The 25011-nt window shown below is 43.6% G+C and overlaps 1 protein-coding gene across 1 annotated transcript in view; it reads left to right on the top strand.

Moving 5' to 3' along the window:
- The window catches only part of LOC311203314 (protein unc-13 homolog B-like), a gene marked incomplete at its 5' end in the record, with an annotated part of 223193 nt that overhangs the window by 152203 nt on the left and 45979 nt on the right, over positions 1-25011 (top strand). The window contains 9 exons of the mRNA XM_084277973.1: positions 7009-7178; positions 8007-8122; positions 9845-10008; positions 12224-12374; positions 13386-13454; positions 16215-16304; positions 19196-19330; positions 20156-20289; positions 21266-21351. Of these exons, the coding sequence (XP_084134099.1) occupies positions 7009-7178; positions 8007-8122; positions 9845-10008; positions 12224-12374; positions 13386-13454; positions 16215-16304; positions 19196-19330; positions 20156-20289; positions 21266-21351 (1115 nt within the window). The remainder of the gene's footprint in view (positions 1-7008; positions 7179-8006; positions 8123-9844; positions 10009-12223; positions 12375-13385; positions 13455-16214; positions 16305-19195; positions 19331-20155; positions 20290-21265; positions 21352-25011) is intronic.

Genomic DNA, 25011 nt, shown 5'->3' with positions numbered 1-25011 from the left:
TTTGGAACTGTGTTTTAGAAAAGACAGTGTTGAAAACACTTCAGGTTTCCATTATAGGGGCTATTTAGGTCACTAGTAGCCTGTGACAGTGTAGGCATCTCCTTAGATTAATGACCAGTTCTTGGAGCATATTCATGTTGTCTAAGCAAATGATTGCAAGTCATGTTTCTTTCTGAATATTATCTCTTTTTATATTTACATCCTCAGCTTTAGAAGATTTATTGCTACAGAGATATTTTTTATCTTTCTCTGAAGTCTGAAGACTTATGAAAATATAAGGGGTTGATCTTCCTGCTCAGTTCAGTTTTGCAGGCTTGATGCAAAGACTCTGCATGTCGCCCTTGACTTTATGGGGGACACCAGTCATTGCTGCATCACAGAAAAGTTGTTCTGTGAGCAAGGAAGCATGCTTCCCTTGCTTTTCATCCTATTGCCCTTCTGCAATCATCCCAGCTCCCTTTCCTATAGCTGTGATGAACGGACTTACAGGTAGCCTCCTTGCTTTGCCCTGCAGATTTCTCCTCTGCCCTCAAGCTCTCTTCCTTTCATGGAAGGCAGCACGTGTCCTATCTGTTCTGAGTTGTCTGGATTGGTTGGTACATGAGATCTGGGTGGCTGCAGACTTTCCATGGATGGCAGCTGGTTTAGGTTTCTCTTCTCCATCTAGCTGTAATTTTTTCACAAAATTTGTTGGAACATAGATGGTTCAACAAGTCTGAGTAACTCTTATTTTCTTAGGAAACAGTCCAGTAATATTAGAGGGAAGATATTTTTGCACTATACAGTACAATTATGGACATGAATTCTCCATTTAGACACATTTCATCTATCAGTAGAAAATGCAGATAGTTTAGAATATTTTTTGTGAAGGCTGAAGCTTCCATTTTAACACGTTACAAAGGCAGACAGCTTTCAGGAGAATAAAATTTTAACCACAGGACAGAATTTCCTTTTAAACCATAGAATCACAGACTGGTTTGGGTTGGAAGGGACCTTAAAGACTGTCTAGCCCCACTCCCCTGTCATGAGCAGGGGCACCCTCCACTAGACCAGGTTGCCCAAAGCCCCATCCAGCCTGGCCTTGAACCCTGCCAGGGAGGGGGCAGCCACAGCTTCTCTGGGCAGCTTGTGCCAGGGCTGCACACCCTTCACAGGGAAGAATTTATTCCTACTGTCTAATCTAAATCCACCCTGGTTTAGTTTAAACCCATTCGCCATTGTCTTATCACTACACTCACTGACACTGTACCTCTCCAGCTTTCCTGTACCCCCTTTAGGTATTAGAAGTCTGCTAACAGGTCTACCCAGAGCCTTCTCCAGGCTGAACAAGCCCAACTCTCTTAGCCTGTCTTCATAGCAGAGGCGCTCCAGCCCTCTGATTGTCTTCGTGGCCCTCCTCTGGACTCATTCCAACAGGTCCATGTCCTCTTTATGTTGGGGGCCCAGATCTAAACAAATTACTCCAGGTGGGGTCTCACCAGAGTTGGGAGTCAGAGTCACCTCCCTTGACCTGCTGCTGGTCACACTGCTTTTGATGCAGCCCAGGATATGGTTGGCTTTCTGGGCTGCAAGCACAAATTTCCATCTCACATTGAGCTTCTTATCCACCAACACCCCCAAGTCCCTCTCCTCAGGGCTGCTCTCAATCCATTCTCTTCCCAGCCTGTAGCTGTGCTTGGAATTTCTCCAACCCATGTGCAGGACCTTGTATTTGGCCTTGCTGAACTCCATGTGTTTCTCACAGGCCCACTTCTCCAGCCTGTCAAGGTCCCTCTGGATGGCATCACTTCCCTCCAGTGTGTTGACCACACCACGCAGCTCGGTGTTTCTGACAGACTTGCAGAGGGTGCACTCAATCCCCTGTCCATGTTGCCAACAAACGTGTCAAACAGTGCTGGTCCCAATACTGACCCTGAGGAATGCCACTCACCACTGTGAAGCCATGTTGGCTGTCGTCAGTCACCTCCTTATTCTCCATGTGCACAGAGGTGACACTGTAGTTCCCCAGGTCTTCCTTTTTTCTTTATAAAAAAAGAGAGTAATGTTTTTAAAAAAGAGAGTAAAGCGGGAACTTCACTAGATTGCCAGAACTTCTCAGACATGATGGAGGGTGGCTGAGCCTCTTCATCTGCCATTGTCCTTGAAGTGGGAGCTCTGAGCTTGTTTGGAGGCTGCTAGTCCTAGTCATTACCTTTTTTTTCAGGAAGTGCCTGAAGACCGTGAGCACTCAAATTAACTGGATTCAAACGGGACTTTGCTGTTTTTCTTGGCCTAGGCACAAAATGACTTGTTAGTTTTACAGTAATATCCTCTTAAAGTTGTATTGTTTGAGTGCAGCTGTGTCTGAAGCTTTGAATGGTGGGTGTGAAATCATTGCCTGGAACAGATTACATTGTCACAGAACAGTTTGCAAGAGGCATGTTTATTCTCTCTCACTGCAAAAGAATAACTGAGTTAAAATAAATGCAATGCCTCCTGCTAGGAGATAGTCAATATTTTACTAGGGCGAGCAGAGCCCCCCATGGTACACATTCCTGTTAATCCTTTGGGAATGGTGCTGTTGCATAGCTAACCACTGGGTTGTCACCAAAAAGCTTCTGTTTAGTTCCTCAATTTTCCCTTGAACTGCTGAGCCTGTTGTCAAACTCAGCATCTTTCACTTATCTCTGTGGTTATATGTGACTGTTTCAGAGCTGTTTTTAAGACTTCCCCTTCTGAGACCACTGTGCTTATAAGCGCTACGGTAACTGTGCCTCCTCAGCCTCCCTTCAATGTGTGGCAGGGGCCATTCAGTTTGTCTCTCTTGCTTTATTCTGCAGGTACTGCAGACACTGAAACTGGCACTCTGGTAAAAATCCCCCTTGTTTCCCTGCTCAGTTACTGATGTGCAACTGAAATCTGAGCATGGAGCTGATGCCTTGTGGCAAGCGCCTGTTGGGAAGGCTGAGTTAACGTAGCTGAGGATGTAACGCTGAGAATCACTTTATCTGCTCTTTGTAGTTAGGAGAGCCGCACCATTAATTTGTCAGTTGGTATTGTAGCACTGGGTAACAGCAAAATGATTGTACTTGTTCCCCTAAGAAAAGAGCTTCATGCTAGTAAGAACAGAAAACTCATTTCTTTGTTCTTAGACAGCAACAGCTGGATCTCAGGGCATATTATTGTGCTGTCGTGCTTAACTTCTAAGCTGCTAAAGACTTTAGCTTTGTTCTCTTGCCACTCTGAGTTTGCCTCCAGTGTTTTCTCCACTGTCCTTTTTTCTCCTAACAGAGGAGACCTGGCATGTTTAAAAATTAACCTGTCCTGAAAATTGTATTCCCGTTGAGGCTGGCCACAACAGAGCTGCCAGTTGAACTCTGCCATGTCAAGACACTTCATCTGAACTACATCCAATTCTTCCTGCTTTTTCAGCCAGACCATTTCCCATAGGCATTTCCCATTTCCCAAAAGACAGCTTTCTTTCCTGCATTCCTGTGGAGGTTAAGTTACAGTCTCGCTGATGTTGTTAGCACAAACAGCAAGTGATTAGCACAAATTCAGCACAAATGTCACTGGGTTCAAAAGTGGTGTGTGGCCATTTTTAGACACTTCTTTTTTCTTTCTTTCCTTGTTTTTTTTTGGAAGAGATGAGGTACCTGCAGTACTCCATCCCAGACCCCTGACATCCTCTGAGCCAATTTGGACCAACCTTTACAACTGAGCAGACGTCTTGGAACTGAGAATCACTTTCTACAATTTTTTGTGGAAGTTGGAGCTGCATTAGAAGGATGCAGATTACTGACTTCATTGTGGGAGGCAGTATAGTGTAAACTCAGCAGCTGCCTCCTCTGTTTAGCCACCGATACACCAGTTACTCTGTGTGTGGGCATGTCACTGTGTGTGCGGATCAGAACTAATTACAGCTTCACGTGCTCATGTGCTTCCCCTCAGCTTGTTTGCTAGCTGGGCATGGGAAGAGGATGGAGTATTTGACAGCACAGGGGACGTGTGTGTGGAGGTGGTGGTTTGGGGTTGGGTAAGGCCCAAGGGGAACGTTGCAGAAGAGGTGGCAGTAGAGAGTGGGAGACAGAACAAGTCAGCAGAAACAGGCTCAACTGTTTCTACTCCTTCAACCACTGACTTCAGGCAGAAAAACATCATGGAAAAAATTAACAATTTATTTGATTTTTCTTAAAGATCTGGTATGATATTTCCTGAAAATGTTACTTTTTTGGTAGCTTTAAGTGTAAAATTAAGTTCTTTATAAAGAACTTAAATGGCACCACCACAAGGTCAGGACAATATGGATATAAAAGAAAGAGGTCATTTCTGACCTATGTACAATGGGAACCTGGTTCCCAGTCCCTTGCACTCTGAAATGGAAAACATTTGGTAGTTTCTTCCATGCAATGGGGACACAGAGTGTTTTCTCATCCTCTTGGGAAAGCTGTGGGAGCTCAGCTGTGAGGGACTGGATGGAAGGATGTGTGCACACAGGGAAATCAAGCTTCACAAAACTGCAGCAAGAAGCAGGGCAGGCATCTTTAGAAACGTACCAGCTCCTGCATTAATGAAGGGAAAAGTTTCTAGCAGCAGAGCTTGTTAGCCACAGTTTTACAGAGTCGTGATGCTGTCACAGATTGGAAGCTATTTCTCATTAGTTAGGAAGCCTGTTATCAGTTGACAAACCCAAGTCCCTCAGTCTCATGTGTCTGTGTCAGGATGTTTGCTGGAAGGTGAATGGGTGTTGCCACAGCTGCCTTGCTTCACCAAACACAAGGGCTGTGTTTCCTATGGAGTTAGATGGTGATGTTTTACCTGTGAGCTACCAAGGCTTTCAGCTGCTGTGAGTGACAAGGCTCACTTTCTTGCATGGGAGCAGCATAAGGAATATGAATTGAGCAGTCTCTTAAAACCCACAGAGAAAGGTGTGGTAAAACAGAAGCTTCAGTAGCTCAGTAAATGCTGCTGGAAAGTTTCCTGTAGCACTTAGCAGTGAGTTCTGCTGCTGTAGCCAAGTGAAGAATGATAGCCAGCCACTCCAGGAGCGTGGGATGCATGCATGTGGTGCTGCTGAAGGTAGAGTTAGGTCTAAACAGCAAATGTTTTCCTAAAGGAAAGAACAGTTTCTGACCATTGGTAGCAAAGAAATAAGATCAAAGTGTCCTAACACAGAACTGTTGTGCCAACTTATAGAAGTTGAGGTGTGGGGAAGTTGGGAGCCAAGTCGCTGATGCTTGGTAAGGGGGCACTGTGTGCCAACCATGCACATCTGAACACTGAGCCTCTTTGGTACTGCCAGGATACACAGTAGTGCACTGTCTTGGGAACAGAGGATTTCTTTTACATGCTTATGCTGTGTTGCTGGTAGATATGGCAATGCACTCAGATAAATTTGAGAGCTACAAAGAGCAGCAGCCCAAGCGTGACTGCTCAGTGACAGTTCCCTGCTTTTGAACACTTGCTGCATGCCTTTGTTAAAGGAAGACATCCTTGAAGTAGTGGAGGAGGGAGGGGAGAATAAAAGCAGGAGTGAAACATTGAACCTTCTTTTTTTCAGAACTCTAAATAACAGCTTTTGATTGCACAATAAAGGCAGGGAGCAATGATGCTCTCTGCCCGTGATCAGAACTGCCTGCAATTGCCTCCTAACTTTCTAATTTCCCAGCTATTCCTTTGTATTGGAAAAGTTGGTAGATGCTCCGTGGACATCTGCTAAGCAGTCCTGAGTCACAATAGTGGCAAGAGAAGCCCAGATGATTTGTTGGTAGGGAGAATGCAAATACCAGTCACTGCCACATCTTATTGACCAGGCTTAGCAGATCTCTTCTGACCCATTTCTTCCCTCTCCCTGTTGCTTAGCAACAGATGCAGCATGTTAAAGTTAAAAAGGCTGGAAAACAGGCCTTCAGCAGAAGTTGCCTATTTTCATAGGTTTTATTTCCTTGAGGGCAGACATTTGTAGTGGTTATGGTGAGTAATCACCCTTGTCGTGGTCTCATATGAGCATTCAAATTGTTTTATGGTATTGCATGCCCTGTAAATGAGCAGGGCTGTTATAATAAGGTTCTTCTACCCACTTATGACATCCAGGAGCCTGTTTGTAGTTACAAAAGGTATCCAAACACCTAAAAAGAGGGGGAGGCTGCAAATTCTGCCTGTGCATTAAGCTTGGAGGGTGCCAATTTAGCAAACACTAAACTGTTTTTTTTAATGGAAACATCTTTATTGATCTGCCCAGAGCACAAATTATCAGTCTGAGCTGTGAATAACAGGCAGAATCAATTCTAGGTAATCAAATACCAACTTTGTACCGGCTGTATCCCACCCTTTCCTCCCACACTCAGGCATCTGTATCATCCGATCGTAATGTATTTTGCATTAATACGCTACTGCTTTGTGACTCTCCTCAAGTAGGAGCAGTACCTCCACCTGAGCTATGTGTCTGTTATAAAAAATCAGCGTGCAGGGTGTTTGTCACGGGCTTTGACCATGCTGTCCCAGATCCTGCACATACACAAGCACAAGTAGCCTTTAACACCTACAGCTGAACCAAAGATACGTTGACAGGGAAAGCAATCAGAAACCAGTGAGATGCTCATCGGCATTTTTGGGGTCTGTAGGCTGAGTTTACTATCCTAGCTATCACCAGGCTTTTGTGACCTTCACACCTAAAGTATAGACAGGGAAGAGAATTCTTGCAATTAGGGAGCTGCTGCTGAGAGTCGGGATGAGCAGGAGAGTCTCAGCCACTTCCAAGTCTGAAGCTGGTGGTTGTAGTCAGGGCAAGGCAGTCCTTCAACATGCATCTGAAGTGCAGTGCCTAACATGTCACAGGAGTGTTTAGAGTGCACCAAAATGATGTTGTGTAGCATCCTATCAGCTGCTCCACTCTTAAATCAATAGGCATTTGTGTTGCTTATGCACCCCTCTACTGGTGGACAAGCGGGTCAAGAGGAACATGAAGCACGTAGCATATAAATGTTGGCTGCATTATGTGCTCTTCAACATTGTTTGTCGTGTTTCCAGTGAGTGCCATAATTCTTTTGACCGGATCAAGGTCCGAGTGTGGGATGAAGATGATGACATCAAGTCTCGCGTCAAGCAGAGGCTGAAACGCGAGTCAGATGATTTCCTGGGGCAGACAATCATCGAAGTCCGTACTCTGAGCGGAGAAATGGATGTCTGGTACAATCTTGGTGAGCAGGGCTTTGGGATTGGAAACATATCATGTGTTAGTTTGGGAACATTCAGGAATATTTGGGTGCATCTTGACAGTTTTCAAGAACACACCCCCTCCTCCCCCCCGAAAGCCCATGAGATTTCAGGGGCCACGTGATGGTACTGTGGGGCAGCCACAAGGCTTTGATCCCACTTAAAATGAAGAGTATGTCAGAAGGTGATGGATTTTCCCTGCCAGGCATTGGAAAGCACAACAGGTAAATGCCTGGAGCAGGGTTTGATCCCACCTGTGCTGAAAATGTGTTTCCTGCCCCTTGACATTGTTTGTGCAGTCACTAGCATTTTAACTGTCTCCAAGACCTGCAAGTGTTCAGCACTGGGCTGGGAAGTTGTTGGGACCTTTCCAAGCGGCCAGAATAGTAAGTTGCAGAAAGTACAGATACGTAACCAGATTGTGCTGAGTTGAGTGGCATAGTAAGAACCCTGTAAGGTCCAGAGTCTCCTTGATAGGGACAACCAGCAGTTCCCAGGAGCTCAGGACCATGTTGAAGACAGGAACAAAGTTCAGCCGTGCTCTCAGAAAAGGAATCTGTCCTTGGTGGTTCTCGTTCAGCTGACTGAATCCAAGACCAGGGACCCAGCAGCATGAGTGCTGTCAGAAGGACTGGCTTACAGTCAGTCTTGAAAAGTTTTTAAGGAAAAAAGTCAGAAGTTTTCTCCATGGTGACTCTGGTCACAAGCTCAGCCTGAGCTTCCAGCAGTTGCTTTTCCAGTGTGTTTACCTCAAGGTGGCTGTGCTCTGAACATCACAGGTGCATGTAATTGCTGATGATCTTTCCTTTCAGAGAAGCGAACAGATAAGTCTGCGGTGTCTGGGGCAATTCGCCTGCAAATCAGCGTGGAGATCAAAGGCGAGGAGAAGGTGGCTCCATATCACATTCAGTACACTTGCCTTCATGAGGTAAGGAGCGGGCTCAGCTCAAGCATCACCATGTCCCTTCAGTCATTGGAGAAGCAATTTTCTGACCTATATTTGCTTGAGGTGTTCCTCATTGCCCTAGATGAGCTTTTTCTGTGGTCTGCAGGCCTGGACACTCACTAAATCATCAGACCAACATTTGTCAGTAAGGCAAAGAAGGCTTTAGGCTTCACAGTTTGGCTCATGCATTGGTCCAACTCAGAGCCCAGCACAGGTTTAACGTGGAGAAACCTATGAATTTCCTTGAGTGATGATTTCAGCATGTACTGTGCCTGGCTTTCTTACAAAGGGAATGCTGAAGTAATCTATGAGTAAATTCTGGCCTGGGCTTTGGTTCTGGCTGTTGAGTGATACAGATATTAGTGTTAAATTCTTCTGTGCTGCTGCATGGGTGTATAGCTGTGAGCAGCTACTGTGGGACTGAAGATAAACTGCAGTTACTGGGTATGGACCTGTCTCAGGTGGACTAAGCTGGGCAGGTGGTGCTGCAGAAGTTGGGAGAAATCCAAAGATGACTTGTGAGAATGACTGAAGGGAAAACCCTGTCTCAGGGTTTGTAGACTGACTGTTTCCAGTCTGTCTATCAGAGAGAAGGCAGGTGATGGTCAGTCTCTGAAGCACCTGAATAAGAAAGAGTAGTCAGGGCTCCTTTCACCCAACATACAAGAATACCATGAGGTCCAGGGAGGTTTAAGCAAATTCAGACAGGCAGATGTACCACAGAGAGGAACTTTCAGCTACAGGAACAATGTATTTATCCAGATGCTGGGCAGCAGATACAAACATCAGTAGGCTTCTTTTAGTGGTAGGCTATGTTGTATCCTTCAATACATTTTTATTAGGTTTTTAAGTCTGTGATGGCTTCTGCTTGCTAAGCTGTTTTGTTTTTTCCTTTTGGACATGCATAATGACTTCCTGCCCTTATTTTTTGCAGATACATCTCTTATTAAGTATCACTTTCTTTCATTTGTACATTATAAAATGAAGATGATTTACAGCTAGAATAATTTAATCAGGAAAAATAGTAAAGCAGAGTCCTCTTGCTGCTAATGAGATCATTAGACTCTTGCATCCCTTACTACAGGGAGTCAGTTGTCTGTGAAAGGTTGATGAATCTGTAAGTGATGTGAATTTGAGGATTACTGGGAAAACTACCAAAGTGAATGTGCAATTTCTGCATGGCCATGATAGCTGAAAGCCTTTGCAGTGTTAGATTAAGTGAAAGGTTATGTTGAATAGTAATGTGAATGTCTAGTTCTTATGGGCCATCTTAAGGATGTCCTTTTCAGAAAAAAAAATTAAAAAAATCTGTTTGCACTGTTATGCTCTGTAAAAATAATTACAAAGTTAACAATTACAAAGTTTAAATAGCTTGTCCACGATAAGGCATTTCATTCTGAGGATGGAAACATGTAGGTTTTGGGAAACTAATTAGCCTGTGGTTTCACTGCATTAAAGCATTCCTCTGCATCATTCACAGTGTCCGATGGGTAGAGATGCAGGTATGCATGTGAAAAATGCAGCTAGCAGCACTCAAGAAGGCAAAAGCAGACACATTCTTAGTGGGCAAGGGGAAAGAAAGAGGGAGAGAGCAAAGAAACCTGTGTCAGTACCTGCTTCTCAGCAGTTCCAGGCTCTTGATAAAACTTTACTTGGAGGCTTGAGCAGCCTCACAAATAATGTCATTCCTGTTTTGTATTTCAGAACCTCTTTCACCATCTCACAGATGTGCAAGGAAATGGGGTGGTGAAGATCCCTGATGCCAAAGGAGATGATGCCTGGAAGGTGTATTTTGATGAGACAGCTCAAGAGATCGTGGATGAATTTGCAATGCGTTACGGCATCGAATCAATATACCAGGCCATGACGTAAGATGCCTTTTGTGTCATCTTTTATACAGATAATTAGTGTAACCAACAGATGTGACCATTAATGTGAATTACTGATGAAATGCAGTGGTAGTGGAAGGCTTGACGGAGACAGCTGCTCCTTAGGAGGCTTAACTGTGAACAGGAAGAGACTGCCTGTGTCTGAATCATTGGTTTCCTCAAAGTCATGAAGTCAATGCCTGGCAGAGTGCTGGAATTAAGCACCTACCTGAACAGTTCGAGCATTTTAAAAACTAGTTCTGAGGAACTGCACCAATTTAGGCAAATGACCATATTTTATTATTGATAGTTGTGCCATTCCTGTTTTAGGAAACTAAAAATCTCTATGTGAACATTCTTCTGTTAGAAAGATAATGCACAAGGAACCCACTGAAGATTTTTGATGTGAGGAGAGATCAGGTTTTCTGAAAGTGGTTGTCCTACCTGTCAGTTGTCGCAATTGATACAGTCCTTTGAAGTCACTAATTTCCCAGGTTCTGCTGAAGGTTATTTATAGGAAGTTTGAGTAGTGGGGCCACTGATTTGTCCCCTTTGGAGCTAGGCTAATGCAGTTCTTGATCTTCAAAGAGCGTTTTCCTTGTCACTCTACGTTTACTTGGATTTGCGATTAGCTATTCTTCCTCTTAAAGACTAGTAGTGCTATGCTTAGCTGGTTTCTATTTCAAATGCAGTATTAAATATAGCAAACAAAACCAAACTTTCTCATGTTAGAAGCTGAAAGTTTTGGGGTGTGGGTGTTTGAATGAGTTATGAGCTGTACTTATGTCACCTTGAAAGCATCTTTTCTGCCTGTTGGGTTAAACCAAAGTGGAAGAGAATTGGAAAGCACCTCCAGAGTTCTAGTCCCTGCTTATAGGTGGGCTCTCTTGGAAGTTGGACTAGACTGTTGAGGGCTTCTTTTCAGTTGGTTGAAAATTTCCAAGAGTGGAGATCCACAACTTCTCTGGACTCCTGGCCTCAGGCTGTATTACTCTGGGGAAAAAAATTCTTGGTTGAAATCCCAATTTGAAAATCCTACTTTGAATTTTCTGTGCTGTAACTACTGCATATTGCTGCTTATCTTTTAGTTTTCCTTCTGAAAGGATTTTGGCCTGGCTCAATTTCTCACTAAGCCCTCCCCTCTCTTCTAAGTAGTCAAGACATTGATTAGACCTCACTTCTCATGCCTTCTCCTCAAGCTAAACAAAGCCATTTTGTGTGCCTGTCTTTATTTACCAAGTGCCTAAAAGACCAATTGGTACATAGGTATCAAGAGTTAACATTCAGGCATCAGCATCGTGTTTGTCTGAAGCACTGACTGTTGAATTCCTGTGAAAATCTCTTGCTGGAATTGGTTTTTTGGGTTGGATTTTCGTTGTAATCATTAGTAGGTTAACTAGCACAGAAGCTAATGTCTGTGATGAGTTCCCTTAGGGGCATTTCCTAAATTTAGCTTGGGAGCTCAGTGAATCTTCCCTCGTGAAGGAAAAATGACCCAACTGTCCTGTCCATTGGAATGAACTTTACTTGCCATGTGCCATAATATCAGACCTCTTAAGCTTGTTGGGGTTTTTTTCCCTTTATGTCTAATAGATTTTCTTTGATTATTTAATAATTTCATAAGCCTGGACACTTCTGGCATAATTTTGAGATATCCTGGAGGAGGGTTCCTTGCACTTGTAATGAGAGCAGTTAAATAGGAGAATGGAAATGAGAGTGCATGCTTCCTGCAGCCTGGAAGGGTTACTCCTGAGGAATCACATATCAGAGCAGCACAGAAATACTGGTGTATGATCTCGCTGTGCTTGAAAGCTTTCCAGTTGATGCTGCCTCATGTCACCTTGGAACCTGTGGCTGCCCCAAATGGCAGCAAATTATATAGATTTCCTTGTGTCAGACTTGGTTCTAGGAATTGGCACCAGGACCCAGGGTATCAAGTAAGTCACAAGCTGTTGGCAGCAAATAGTTCAGAAGCTATTTTATGATCTGGAAAAAGCTGTAGTGAAGGGATTTCTCTTGTTTTGAGCTTATCTGTTGTCTAGATGGCATCTTTCTGGAAAAAACCTCCCAAGATGCTGGAGATTTACAGAAAGGGAGAAAAAATAATTTCCATCTGTTCACGGTGACAGCTGAGTAAGGGGACTATTAAAGGGATAGAGTCAAGTTGTGCTACACAAAAGAGACCAGAATGACTTTCAGAACTGTCCTTTTGCAGGCATTTTGCATGTCTTTCCTCTAAATACATGTGCCCAGGCGTGCCAGCTGTGATGAGCACCTTACTTGCCAATATCAATGCTTATTATGCACACACAACTGCCTCCACAAATGTGTCTGCTTCGGACCGCTTTGCAGCCTCCAATTTTGGGGTATGTTTGCATGTTTGGTGATGTTAACAACTGGACTTCTGTAGTTTGCCTACAGTGCTTCTGCCTTTCAATAAATAACTTGTTCTGTTTAAGGAACATTGAGTCCATAAGGAGCTGGAAGCTGTAGAGCTCTTCTAGACTAGACAAAGAGCTTGGTTTTATTGTTGTCATCATCACGCATTTTAGATTTTAATCAGTGTAATGCATTGTGATGTTTATTCTTCGTGTTCAAATTACACTGGAGCACAGATGGTATGGAAATGAGCAAATAATATTAAACTCTGCGTGGTGATGCTGTTGATAAAATACACCGTGCAATCTGAATGTTTCAGAACTTTGTTCTTAAAAAACAGGAACTGCTCTAAGAAAAGAAAAGAAAAAAACCCACCAAAACAACAACAAAGTCTATCCCACTAATGGTTAAAATGTGTTTTATATAACATGTGGTGGACTTGAGCGTGCTGGAAAGGTATTTGGAAAAGCTCACGCTTCCCATCAGGCTGAGAATTTATAGATTGAATGAGGAGGTGTTCACAATGCCAAGTCAGGATCCAGTGGAGAGACCTGACTGGGAGATGATAGTCACGAGAAGCCTGTAATACTTGTCACTGAACAAACAGATAAGATCTTGGAGCTGTGTCACTGCACTGAATTAGACCCTTTTCTGCCTGTTCCTTAGTCATCTCTGAATAAGTATTTTCTCTTAAATATAAGTTTGGTGCAAATTGCAGGCTAGAAATCAGAGGGGGTTTTGTTCTGCCTCTACTTCAGACTGATAACAGAGTATTTTTCTGACAATTCTAATGTTACACAGACTTCAGAAATAATTACAGTATAAAAGTAAACCCAAGAATTGAAAGTAAATATTTGTTGCACAATACCACGGATCCATATTGCTTCCTCCTGCTCTGCTGAGGTCTGTTGCTGATTCCCTGACATCCTGCTGCTTCCTCTGTACGTCAGTTGGGCAGTGGTCATATGTGATGCTTATGGGTGTTTTCTGCTCCACAGAAAGAGCGATTTGTGAAGCTTCTGGACCAGCTTCATAATTCACTCCGGATTGATCTCTCAATGTACAGGGTGAGTGGGAATAAACAGAATCCTTCCAGGTGTTCTTGTGGGCCAAGGGGAAACTCACCCTTTGGATTTGTCTCACATTTCTAACCATTTGAATAGTTTGTCTTACAGAATTGTTGTGACACGTTTGTTGCTCAAATACACTGTTTTGTTTTCCTTTCAGATAGAACTTAAACCATGGGGGGTTTTATCTTCTATTATAATTTCCTCAACACTTCTGAAATAATTTAAGAATCGTGAACTCTGCTCATCTCTGTTCGTCTCCCAAAAATGCAAGATGGATTGGATTAATGAATTTGAATTATTTTTATCAGCTTCATCATGAATCATCTACAAAGAGAAAGCAGAGTTGTTCTCCCCTAGTAAAACAGAAGTCTTTTAGATGTTGTCACTTAATTTAGCAAACTTGAATCCCTGTTGCTGACTCTGGATCTACAAGACATGTCTCAGACTGAGATTCCCCGCCCTGCATGTTGAGAAGAGATGGGTTTCAAATGTTGGCATCAGTCCACCAGGCTCCTTAAACCCTCCAGCTTCCTTCTTTGCTACTCCAGAGTCAGTGTTGTCTTACCAAGTGTCTTGGCTCTGTTTTTTATTTCCTTGCTATATTATTTTGATTAGCAACTAATTCACTGAAAAAATTTTAAAATGATAGCAAAACGTGAGCTCTGATATTAATTTATTTATTTAAAAGGAGATCCTCTTCTGGTTAGCACATTTATCTGAAACACAGTAAAACACACAGAGGAGGGACTCCACACAAGCAGAAGGAAAGTGCATTAGGAAGAGGAACAGAAAACACAAGGGGCAAGGTGGAAAAAGAAGATAAAAGGAAATGTTGTGTAAAGAGCTATTCTAAAACTACATTACTAGAGGAGAAGGTCTAAAGAGAGCACTGATCCACTGAGTAGCAGAGGGAAAATTATCAACACATGGCAATAGCAGCTGTGCTGGTGATGCCTTTTTTGTTTGCTTGGTCTTCAATAAAAGCTGCTTTCCAGTGGCTTATGCAACTAAATCTTGGGCAAATGAGTAAGATCTTATGTAAAGGATCAGGAAAGATTTGTGTGATTTAAATAATTTAGATGTTATCTATTGGGCAGTACATTTAGAGGAATGGGTGCTCTTAATAATTACTTTGACCCCAGAAGGACAGGTTAAGTCCAGAAGAAAAAGGTGTCAGTTTCCAGGTTTCAAGACAGGAAATGGCAATTTACAACTTCAACATCCCAGATTAAGCCTCCTCCTTCCTCTAATGTAATCAAGCTATTTGTAAGCACTTAAAACAATGACGAACCAACAGTGTGGATATGGGAAAAAGAAAAATGTCAAATCAATGTGTGTACCTTACAGGGCAGGGTGGCAGATGAGGAGAGAGGTGGAACCATCTCTAGAGTGGCTCCAAGTCACCATCCGAATATTATTTTGAGAAGTGTTTTGTGAGCAAATGCAGTTATTCTGTATACATGCTGCTTTTCTTTTTGTTGGCTGGTGCTAACGGACATAAGCACAGAAGAGGTTGAATTTCAATATAGATAATAACTTGTCCTGCTTGGTATTCCTAATCAAGAACATGCATTCTGTCCCCACCATTCACCCAATGGTTTGTGTTTAAATCTTGACCCATCAAAGCCTTTGATTCTGGCCCTGAGGGTCAGAGAAGTCCACCTGTGGATGATTTAACTTTAAAAGGAGAGATGTCTAGGAATGAGCATCTACAAGTGACTGTAAAGAGCAGAAATTGCTTGCAGTGGTTAGCTGAACTACAGGGATACTTGGTTGCTGTCAAGAGACAGTATATTTTTCTGCAAGTGTAAACTTGTTCCCCTCTGCCCTTTTGACTTCGTCCCTAATAATTCTGTATTGCACAAATATAAGAGATGATCCTAGTGGAAGCTGCCTTTGCTCTTTTACTTCCAGCAAAACCAGTTGCATCAGCTTGAGAATAAGAACATGCTGAGAAACATGAATGCTGTTAAATGACACAGGAAAGAGTGGGAATGTAGGAAAGGGCACAGTGCCCAGACTCAGAAAGGGTCTCTTGCAGGAAGCACAGCTTGCTGCCTTCCCCATACGCGTCTGCGTGTGTGTACATACAGACATGTGCACTGAGGTGTCATATCTGGAAGGGACAAAGGGACTTGCAATTTGAGTGGAACCCAGAGGTGGAAGAGGTGCCTATGGCTACGGACACCAGGGTGGTGGGCAGGGTATGTAAACTAAATGCAAAGGAGGCCCTGAAGGATACATACTCGTCTTGACAGATGGGATCTTACGGAGACTGAGTGCTTACAGTGACTTCCTACAGAGAACAGTGCTCATTTTCCCTTCTCAGTCCTGTTTACTTCTCTGGAGAGGTTGCTTATATACCACACCTCTCGGTGTCTCACAAGAGAAGCCAAACACAGAGCAGTGAGTGCAGGAAGGGCCTGCAGAAGCAACGTGAAACAAGAGGCCAGGGCTGCTGGTGACGAGGCAGTTGCTCCATGCCTGCTTCTTCCACAGCCAAAGAGAGATCTGCCACCAAGGGTTGTCAGTCTTCTGGCATCCACAAACCTTACATTCATACGAGGAGCTATTTAATTAAGCAAATGGATGAGCTCCTGCAGCAAAAAGGCCTCATTTGTTGAGCATTGTTTTGACTGGTACAAGCTTCTTGAGCAGGAAATGTTTCCAAGACACATTCCTTATTTAGCACATGCTTGAAGCCTTGCATGGATCTGACTGTGCTTTCCAACAGGATTTCCCTTTCTGTGTTGACAGAATAACTTCCCAGCCAGCAGCCGTGAACGGCTGCAGGACCTGAAGTCTACAGTGGATTTGCTGACCAGCATCACTTTTTTCAGGATGAAGGTAGTGTTATGGGTGGGGATGGGCAGTTTTTGCCTCTGGAGGTGTTGCTGCAGGAGTTGGTTTCCCATTTTCAAACCATTTTTTCATGTTGTGCTTTAGACACTTAAGAAAAGTGGACATGTAATAAATACACATATTTTATCTCCGTTGTATTTTGCACCACGAAGATGAAATCTGTCTTTTCCATGGTGTTCTTAGTCATAAACATGGCACAAAGTGATCAAAGAAAAAGAAAAGAGAGGAAAAACCAAAAATGGTCTGCTTTTAGGAAGATTAATTTACTTTTCTTAATAACGTTAAGAAGCTCTTCCTGTAAAACTGTCAACATTTGTTAGTCACTAATATCCCTTCACCAGTTTTTGTCTAGGAAGTATTTTAAAGTCTATTTCTTGGAGGGTGAGATACTGAAATGGTATGGTATCTCTCAGAAGAGCTCCAAGAGAGTTGTTATGAATGCTAATATGCTGGTTCTCTAGTTAAGTTTATTGGTCTAGCAATGTGTAATGAGATGACTTTTAGTTCCTAATTTTTGGTCATAAACTTTTCTAAAAATTCTTGTTGACTGCACATGTGACTTAGTAAATCTTATCAAAACCAAATCAAGTCTTTTAATTTAAGCTATTTCAGGAAGTGCTTAAAATTTTACTCTTAAGCCCTAGGGTAAATGATATTTTAGAACTTTATTTTGAAAGCATTCACTCAGACAATAAGTCTGTATTTGCAATTTGCTTTATAGAAATACTCCAAAAAGTTTAGATGTGCTGACAATATCAGAATTGTCTCAGGTTATAGCTTAAGTCACAGGGTGCTGCCTGCCTGTATGTTCAGTTTAAAGTAACCCTGCAGTGTTTTTCTAAAGCAATTTAACAATCATAGAATGGCAGAATCTCCTGAGTTGGAAGGAACCCATAGGGATCCCCAAGCCCAGCTCCTGGCTCCTCACAGGAACAGCCAGGTCAGAGCATGGGACTGAGCATTGTCCAGACGCTTCTTGAACTCAGCCAAGCTCGGTGCTGTGACCCCTTCCCTGGGGAGCCTGTTCCAGTGCCTGACCACCCTCTCAGTAAAGAACCTCTTCCTAATATCCAACCTAAACCTCCTCTGTCTCAGAACCCAAGGGAACAGCATGAAGCTATTGCTGGTCACCAAGTAGAGGAGATCGGTGCCTGCCCTTTCGCTCCCCCTTGTCAGGAAGCCACAGACCATGATGAGGTCTCCCCTCAGCCTGACACAGAATCACAAGGTTGGAAAAGACCTTTAAGATCATCAAGTCAAACTGTTCCTGTCCTATGCTAAACCATGTCCCTAAGTACCTCATCTACCGTTTTTTTAAACACATCCAGGGGTGGTGACTTAACTACATCCCTGGGCAGCCTGTTCCAGGCCCTCACAACTCTTTCAGTGAAAATTTTTTCCTAACATCTAATCTGATCTGGGGCAGTTTTGTGCCATTTCTCCTTGTCCCATCTCCTGTCCCCTGGTTGAAGAGACCAACACCCTCTACACCCTCCTGTCAGGTAGTTGTAGGCAATGATAAGGTTTCCCCTCAGTCTCCTCTTCTCTAGACTAAAAATCCCCAGCTCCCTCAGCTGCTCCTCATAGGATTTGCCCTCCAGCCCTTCACCAGCCTGGTTGCCCTTCTCTGGACTCGCTTCAGGACCTCAATGTCATTCTTATGGTGAGGACCCAGAACTGGACACAGTACTTGAGGTGCAGCATCACCAATGCTGAGTAGAGGGGCACAATTACATCCCTAGATCTACTGGTCACACTATTTTTGATACTAGTCAGGATGCCTTTGGCTTTTCTGGCCACCTGGGCACACTGCTGGCTCATGTTCAGCTGGCAGTCAACCAACCAACCAGGTCCTTCTCTACCTGACAGCTCTCCAGCCAGTCTCCCCCAAGCCTGTAGCGCTGCAGGGGGTTGTTATGTCCCATGTGCAGCACTCTACACTTGCCCTTGTTAAACTTCATCCCATTGGTCTCAGCTCATCTGCCCAGCCTGTTCAGGTCTCTTTGAAGAGCCTCCCTACCCTCAAGCAGATCAACACTTCCTCACAGTTTAGTGTCATCTGCAAGATGACACTCCCCTTCTCTAGGCAGAACAAACCAAGGCACTTCAGCCTCTCCTCTAAGACTTCCCCTCCAGACCCTTCCCCATCCTCATTACCGTCCTCTGGACACTCCCCAGCAGTTCCATGTCCCTCTTGTACCGTGGCACCCAGAACTGCACACACAGCACTTGAGGTGAGGCCGCCCCAGCGCAGTGCAGAGCAGGACAGGACCCTCCCTGGCCTGGCTGGCCTTGCCCTGCTTGATGCACCCCAGGATAGGGTTGGCACTATAATTTTTTTTAATGTACAATGAAATAATGAAAAGAGCTGTTGTGCAAGGGGAAGACATATCAGTTGGTATGACCCCAAGGATTCTGGTGTGCTTTAAAATTCAGTGAAGCTTGTGAAGAACGATGCCCTTAAAGGAAGTTATTGTATGTAAGGGGGTGTGAGTGTTTGGTCTCCAGCAATACTCTCCAGATCAGCTGTGATGTACTCCAATAGTCTGTTGCACATTCTTCTGGTGATTGAAAAGATTGGCTCTGTCCTCGTAGTAAAATCCTATAAATTTAGCAGAAATCTTGTAGCTTGGCTCAGTTTATACACATCTCAAGCTGCATGATTTACTTCAGAGTCTTTTTTATGCTCCGAATGATCCTGTGGGGACGTGTGGTTTTATGCCATGGGCAGGTGATCTGTTCGTTGTTTCAGTTCACTGATAGCACAAGTTGCTGAAAGCAAGTCCACCAAGTTCCTGAATCCCAGTGACTTGTTCTTTCACTGTTTGATTTAGAAGCAGTGTTTTGTTTGACTCTCTTTGTTGTCACCTTGCCAGGTTCAAGAGCTTCAGAGTCCACCCCGAGCCAGCCAGGTGGTGAAGGACTGTGTAAAAGCTTGCCTCAATTCCACCTATGAGTACATTTTCAACAACTGCCATGAGCTGTACAGTCGTGAATACCAGACAGACCCTGTGAGTAGCTGGGAAGTGGGCAGAAATCCAAGTTTCAGATTTTTCTTAAGATAATAACAAGAGTACTAATTGATATAAAAAGCCAGCACGGCAAAAAAAAATGTAACTTGTTATCTTCTGAATGCACAAAAATTGTAATCAATTAATGAGCACTAATTAGTAAGTGGAGGATGATAATTTTTTTACACTAACTCATTACGGTTTGTTTTGCCAGTCTCAGCTATTTTATTTCATGAGCAGTTATTTGTGAAAGGAAGATTTGATGCAGCTTTGACTGAGCAAAAGCCAGTTAGAGCAGATGTAGACTGATCAAGAAAACTGTTTTTAGCACAGATAAACCTCAAGCAGTGAGGTTTTAGCTTGTTTGCTGACACCTGATGTCCTGCAGTGGGCTTAGGAGGCACCTCTAGAGACAGACTCTCCAAATCCATGGGAGCTGTACTGAGCACCTCGCAGTAACGCACACACAATGTGTCAACATTGACATGGTCATAAACCCAGGTACCCTAAATGCTGGTATTTGTAACCAGCTTAGAGCAAACGATGTCTCAGCAGGTCTCCTGGAGCCTGACCTGCTCTTGGCACAGTAAATGACAAACAGGAATCACTTGGGTTTGGGGACACCAGTAAGCAACATGGTTTGGCATTTCACTGTGTTTTGCATTAGATCACATAATTTGTCAGCAGATAGCAATAATTTTAATCTCTTTGGAAGAAAAGGTCCACAGGTAAATTAGTGTTTGGAGTTTGTATGGTGATCTACATTTGTCAGATTTTTCTTTTTCCTTTAAATTGACATTGGTTTTCCAATGGCTTATTTCCCAGAACAAAAATCAGGACCTTCCTCCTGAAGAACAGGGCCCCAGTATCAGGAATCTGGATTTCTGGCCTAAGCTCATTACTTTGATAGTTTCCATCATTGAAGAGGACAAGAATTCCTACACCCCAGTCCTGAATCAGTAAGTATCTTCCATGTCCTGTATGGCTAATGCTGTGTGCTCTGTGTGCTCCACATTTGTTAAACTGCTTTCTATCTCTTCTGTCACTTGTGTATTTATAGCTGTACTTATCTTGTCTGTCTGTCTTTCTGTCTTATCTGTCTCTGTCTATATAAATAACTCTTTTTGATTGGGATGGAGGAGTTTCAAAAGGTTCAGTTACGATGGCGTTCGAGCACAAACACCCTGATTATTACAATCCTGATCTCAGGGAGGCACCTGAAAATGGGGTGAGAGTTCTTTTGGTTTTTTCTGATGTTGAGCAGTTCTGCCATGCACTTTAACGCACACAGTGGTGCCATGGTGACACTTTATGCTGTGATGTAGGAAGGTGGTGGTCGTTGCAGCACTGGGAGATTGCATTTGGTGGGGCTGGCACAGTATTGGGAAGCATCCTGAAGCTGGTCTGTGTAACTGGTGGGTACTCCTCCAACAGACTTATGGGATAGGAGAGAGGGACATATTTGACAAGGTCTGATACACCAAGGGCTGGCTTATGTCCTAGTGATCCAGGATTTAACATGGCAGGGATACCTGATTAGTGCTCACCTGACAGCCTAGTAACCCTGGAAAAAAATAGGGCGAACCCCTCCCAACATGAACGAGAAAGGGAAGAAGGGTGAAAAGGGTGTAAGAGTGTTCAGATCAGACTCCCAGAACCTTCACTTTGAATGAACTTGTGCATCTTTTCTAAGAGGGACATCCAGGGCCTGTCTTTTTGAGATAAAACCAGTCTCAACAGCAGTGTTGTTTTCATGGTATTCAATCTATGCCATAGAATCCAGACCACAATCTCCAATTACACCCAGTCATTTATCTAGTGTGAAAGAAATGTCTGCAATATTGAGCTTTTCAGCTTGTAGTTTAGCTCAGAGCGGATCAAAGGAGAGCCCTTCAGTCTGATACATGCCAAAGACTTTCCCAAATCTCCCCTCAGATTCCCCCAAGAGCTGGCTGTCGGGAAGATCAGCGCGGAGGTCATGTGGAGTCTTTTTGCCCAGGATATGAAATACGCCATGGAAGGTAAGAGAATTCCTGACTGCTGCCTGCTGACTCTTGTGAGTGGCTTTGTGATCTCTTGTTCTCCATCCTTTTGGTGTAAATGAGGCTTAAGCACATTAAATAGCACCAGTGTCGGGAGCAGGGATTTCTCATGGTTTGTGGATAGCTGCTTTATGGGTGAGAGTTGAGGCTGAGATCTGCATGAGCTCTAGGCCAGCATGTCAGGCTGTGTTGCAACCTGTTCATTGTTACCCCAGCTGGTTTGAAATCAGAAGTTGACTGTGACTTGTGGATATGATGGCTTAGATCAGCAGCAGCTTCTTTCTGCAAGGTACAGTTATAGAAAGGGCTATGGTAGTTACGTGGACTCTTGGGTTGTGCCATGGCTGTAGTCCCCTGGATGATACAGTGGACATGGTCTAAGCCATTGGCAGAAAAGTGCTATTGGAATGAATCCTGCTGCAGACATCTTCATTTTGAATGAACCTTTGCAAAATTATACTGGAATGCTAGTACTCCTACCATTTCTAAAAATATTAGCCATGTGGAGACTGACAAACCCCTGCAATGGAATTCTGCTACTTGCACTACTCTTCAGATGGCCAATTACAGTTTCTGAACTTGGTTTTTATTCTGTAAATTCTTGAGTTTTGTTCTATAAATTCTTGGGCTTTGTTCTATTAATTATTGGGTTTTGTTCTGTAAATTCTTGGGTTTAGTTCTGTAAGTTAATTTGCAGAGCGTAATCAGCTTCTTAGAAGGTTCAGAGACCCTCCAGCTCCCACTGGCTCTGCAGCTGTGGTAGCAGTTGTTTTCTTAGTACTTTGCAGGGTCAGGATTTATGATCATCCATAAGGTGATAGAACAGAAGTGCCAATGCTTACCTGTATTACTAAAAAAAATTACCTGCAGTATTACAAAAGTACTTCAAGTTACTGCATTGGGTCAGTCACAAAATTATGCTCAATCCATTTCTCCCCAGTTTGATGTAGCTCACTTACAGGAGTGACAGTCTGCTTGAGTCTGTCTTCAGGCTGTTAGAAAAACACCCAACTGACAGCACAGAGCTTCCTGCATTCAGCTCTGTGGGAGCAGCCTGCAGGATTGCCCTCTGTTGAAGAAGATTGACTCCATTTCCTGGTCTCTGTCAGTGCAACAGGGGCACAGACAGGGCAGCAGGGACACCCTTGGCCAACTCCAGGCTTGAATTCAGCAGGCTGCATGTCTGGATGAATTGCTCTTACTTCTGCATTGGGAACTTTCTGTATATGCTTGTACCCCACTGTGCCTTTGTCTTGTGAGGTTGTGATGATATAAGAACAGACACTGGGAAGAAGGACTAAGACCTACTATGTTGAAGAGGCTTTTTCATAGTCACTGTCGCTACTTGCTCATGTGGTAGAGATAAAGCAACTGTGACAACACCATGTTCAGTTTTCCTAGAAACTGTTTGCTCCTGCGAGCTGTTTTGGCTTCCCTCTTCATTTTGTCTTTATTTACCCCTCCATGCTCACCCTCAGGAATTAGAACACAGTCTGCTCTTCTGTGCATTGAAAGTGCTGTGTCTTATCAGCAGCCATGAGAATCTGATCTCTCCAGATCTAGTTGCTGGCTTCCCTAAGATTTCCTTTCCCTGCTGCATCCAAAATGCAGCTGCAAAAAGGTTAGCCTGTGTGTGTGTGTGTGTGTGTGTGTGAATTTGACTGTCAAAGGGGACATGACTTTGACTTGATTCTTTTCCTCTTTTAAAGGGCTCTGCTCGCTGGTGCCCATGTTAACTCAGTCTTCCAGGTTTTCTCTGTGCACATCTCAAACCATGTCCCCTTTGACTCTGTCCCCTGGTGATTCTGAGCTTATGTTAGCTTTTCCTGACATCCTTCTCAAGGCAAGGATTGGCATGATGTTTTCCCCTTGAGTTCATCAGTCCATAGGAAATTCTTGCTGAAGGAGCACCCCTCTGAAGAGTATTTCTTGGTGAGAAAAATTGAAACAAAGGCAGCTGACAGACAGGGAAGGGTTTTCATTTTGAATGAAAGCTGAAAAGCTGCACGATACATTTATTTGTGTCCTGGCTGTGCAAGTCCTGAAGGAGGACTGAGCAATGAGAGTGTGTGTTGGTGTGTGTCTCTTCCAAATATATATTCAAGAAATCCTCAGGGTGCAGAATTCTATTTGAGGCAAGCGTGATTCCTCACTGCTTTGCTCTCCAGAAACTTATGAAGATAACCTTTATAACAAGCTCTACAACAATTCAATTACAGACCTTACTACATGTACTTTAAATACAGATGATTGGATTAGTGCACTGTATTTTTTTTTAAATGAAGGGAAAAAAGGATTAAAGGAAACAGATTAAGGGATGTGAAGGATGATGATTAGATTTGCTGTCCTCAGCTCTTGACTCTGTCATTTCTCAGTCTGAGTTGCTCATTTCTCTACCAGTTTAACTACACCAAGAGTTTCATATCCCTGTCTTTACCAGTTAGTGCAGTAATCCCTGAGCACATTTCTGGTGTGCTCCAAGATCTGTATGCATCAGGACATCTCTGCAACAAAAGCTAATCTAGTTTGTGGAGGTATGTGCACACTTGCTTCTAACTTTCTTCATGGTGTTTTCCCTTATGTTCTGTTCCTAAGTTCTGGATAGCATGAGCTCATTTACCTCACCAAGTGGTAAGTTCATGGTCCTTGGTAGAGTTTATAGTTGTGAGTAGGCAAAGACTTTCATCTGTTACCCGTAGTTTTAGCACTTTGGATGTAGTTGCTAATAATAGCTTTAGTGTATAATAGCTTTAGTGTCCTGTAGTTTTATGCCAGTGATGAGCAGATCTGCAAAGAAGACTTGAAAGCCCAAACTGCTGCTGCAGTAATGAGGGTATGTGCTGTATGGCGACTCCTGACTAATCACTCCAGTAGCTCTTTGACAGTGTGCTCATCAGTTCTGTGTTCTGTGCTGGGTCCTGGGCAGTAAGATGCAGAAAATGTCTGATGAAGAACAGCTGTTGAGGTCAGAGCTCCAGGTCATGTGTGGCACTTTTCCTACCCTCCTGATGGGTTGAGGCTTGAGGATCTCTGGCCCTTTCTATCTGCACTGGCAGAGAATTTTCTTCTAGCTCAAAGGCCATGCAATGGCCAGGCTGCATGAAACCACCCTCTCCCTCATTCCAGCCTGATGTTTCCACACTGCTGTCCAACATGCAGGGTGGAAAAGCCTTGAGAGGCTCAGGTGCTGGATGGCTTCTCCGAGCTGCAGAGCAGTGCCTGCCTGCATGAGTTGTTTTCCATTTTCCTCAGGGGTGGCAGCTAACCATGCCTCTGTCTGCTGGAGCTCACCCCCATGTGCACTGTGTAGTCTGTGCAGGGCAACGTGTAAATCCTAATTTATACCTAGAATACAGTGCTTAGGGGCTTCAGAATGAGAAGTCTTGCTAGACTGTGGATGCTGAGTCCTTTGGGTGCCTTCTGAAGCATTCTGTTGCTCATGTGTACAGTGTGTAAGTCATAAAACCAAAATGAAACACATGTTTTCTGTTTAAAGTATGTTCAGCAACAGGTAGTAATGTTCATGGCAGCAGTTTGTTTGACTGCCAGAAGTCAAGTGCACTGCAGACCTGCCTTTTATGCCTTCATTGCCCTAAGGAGACTCAGCTTCTGAGACACAGCAGAAACTACAGCATCTGC

The sequence above is a fragment of the Gallinula chloropus genome (assembly GCF_964237585.1).
Source record: "Gallinula chloropus genome assembly, chromosome: Z".
Taxonomy (NCBI): domain Eukaryota; kingdom Metazoa; phylum Chordata; class Aves; order Gruiformes; family Rallidae; genus Gallinula; species Gallinula chloropus.
Note: the sequence above shows the minus strand (reverse complement) of the source record. Positions and strands in the feature narration are given on the sequence as shown.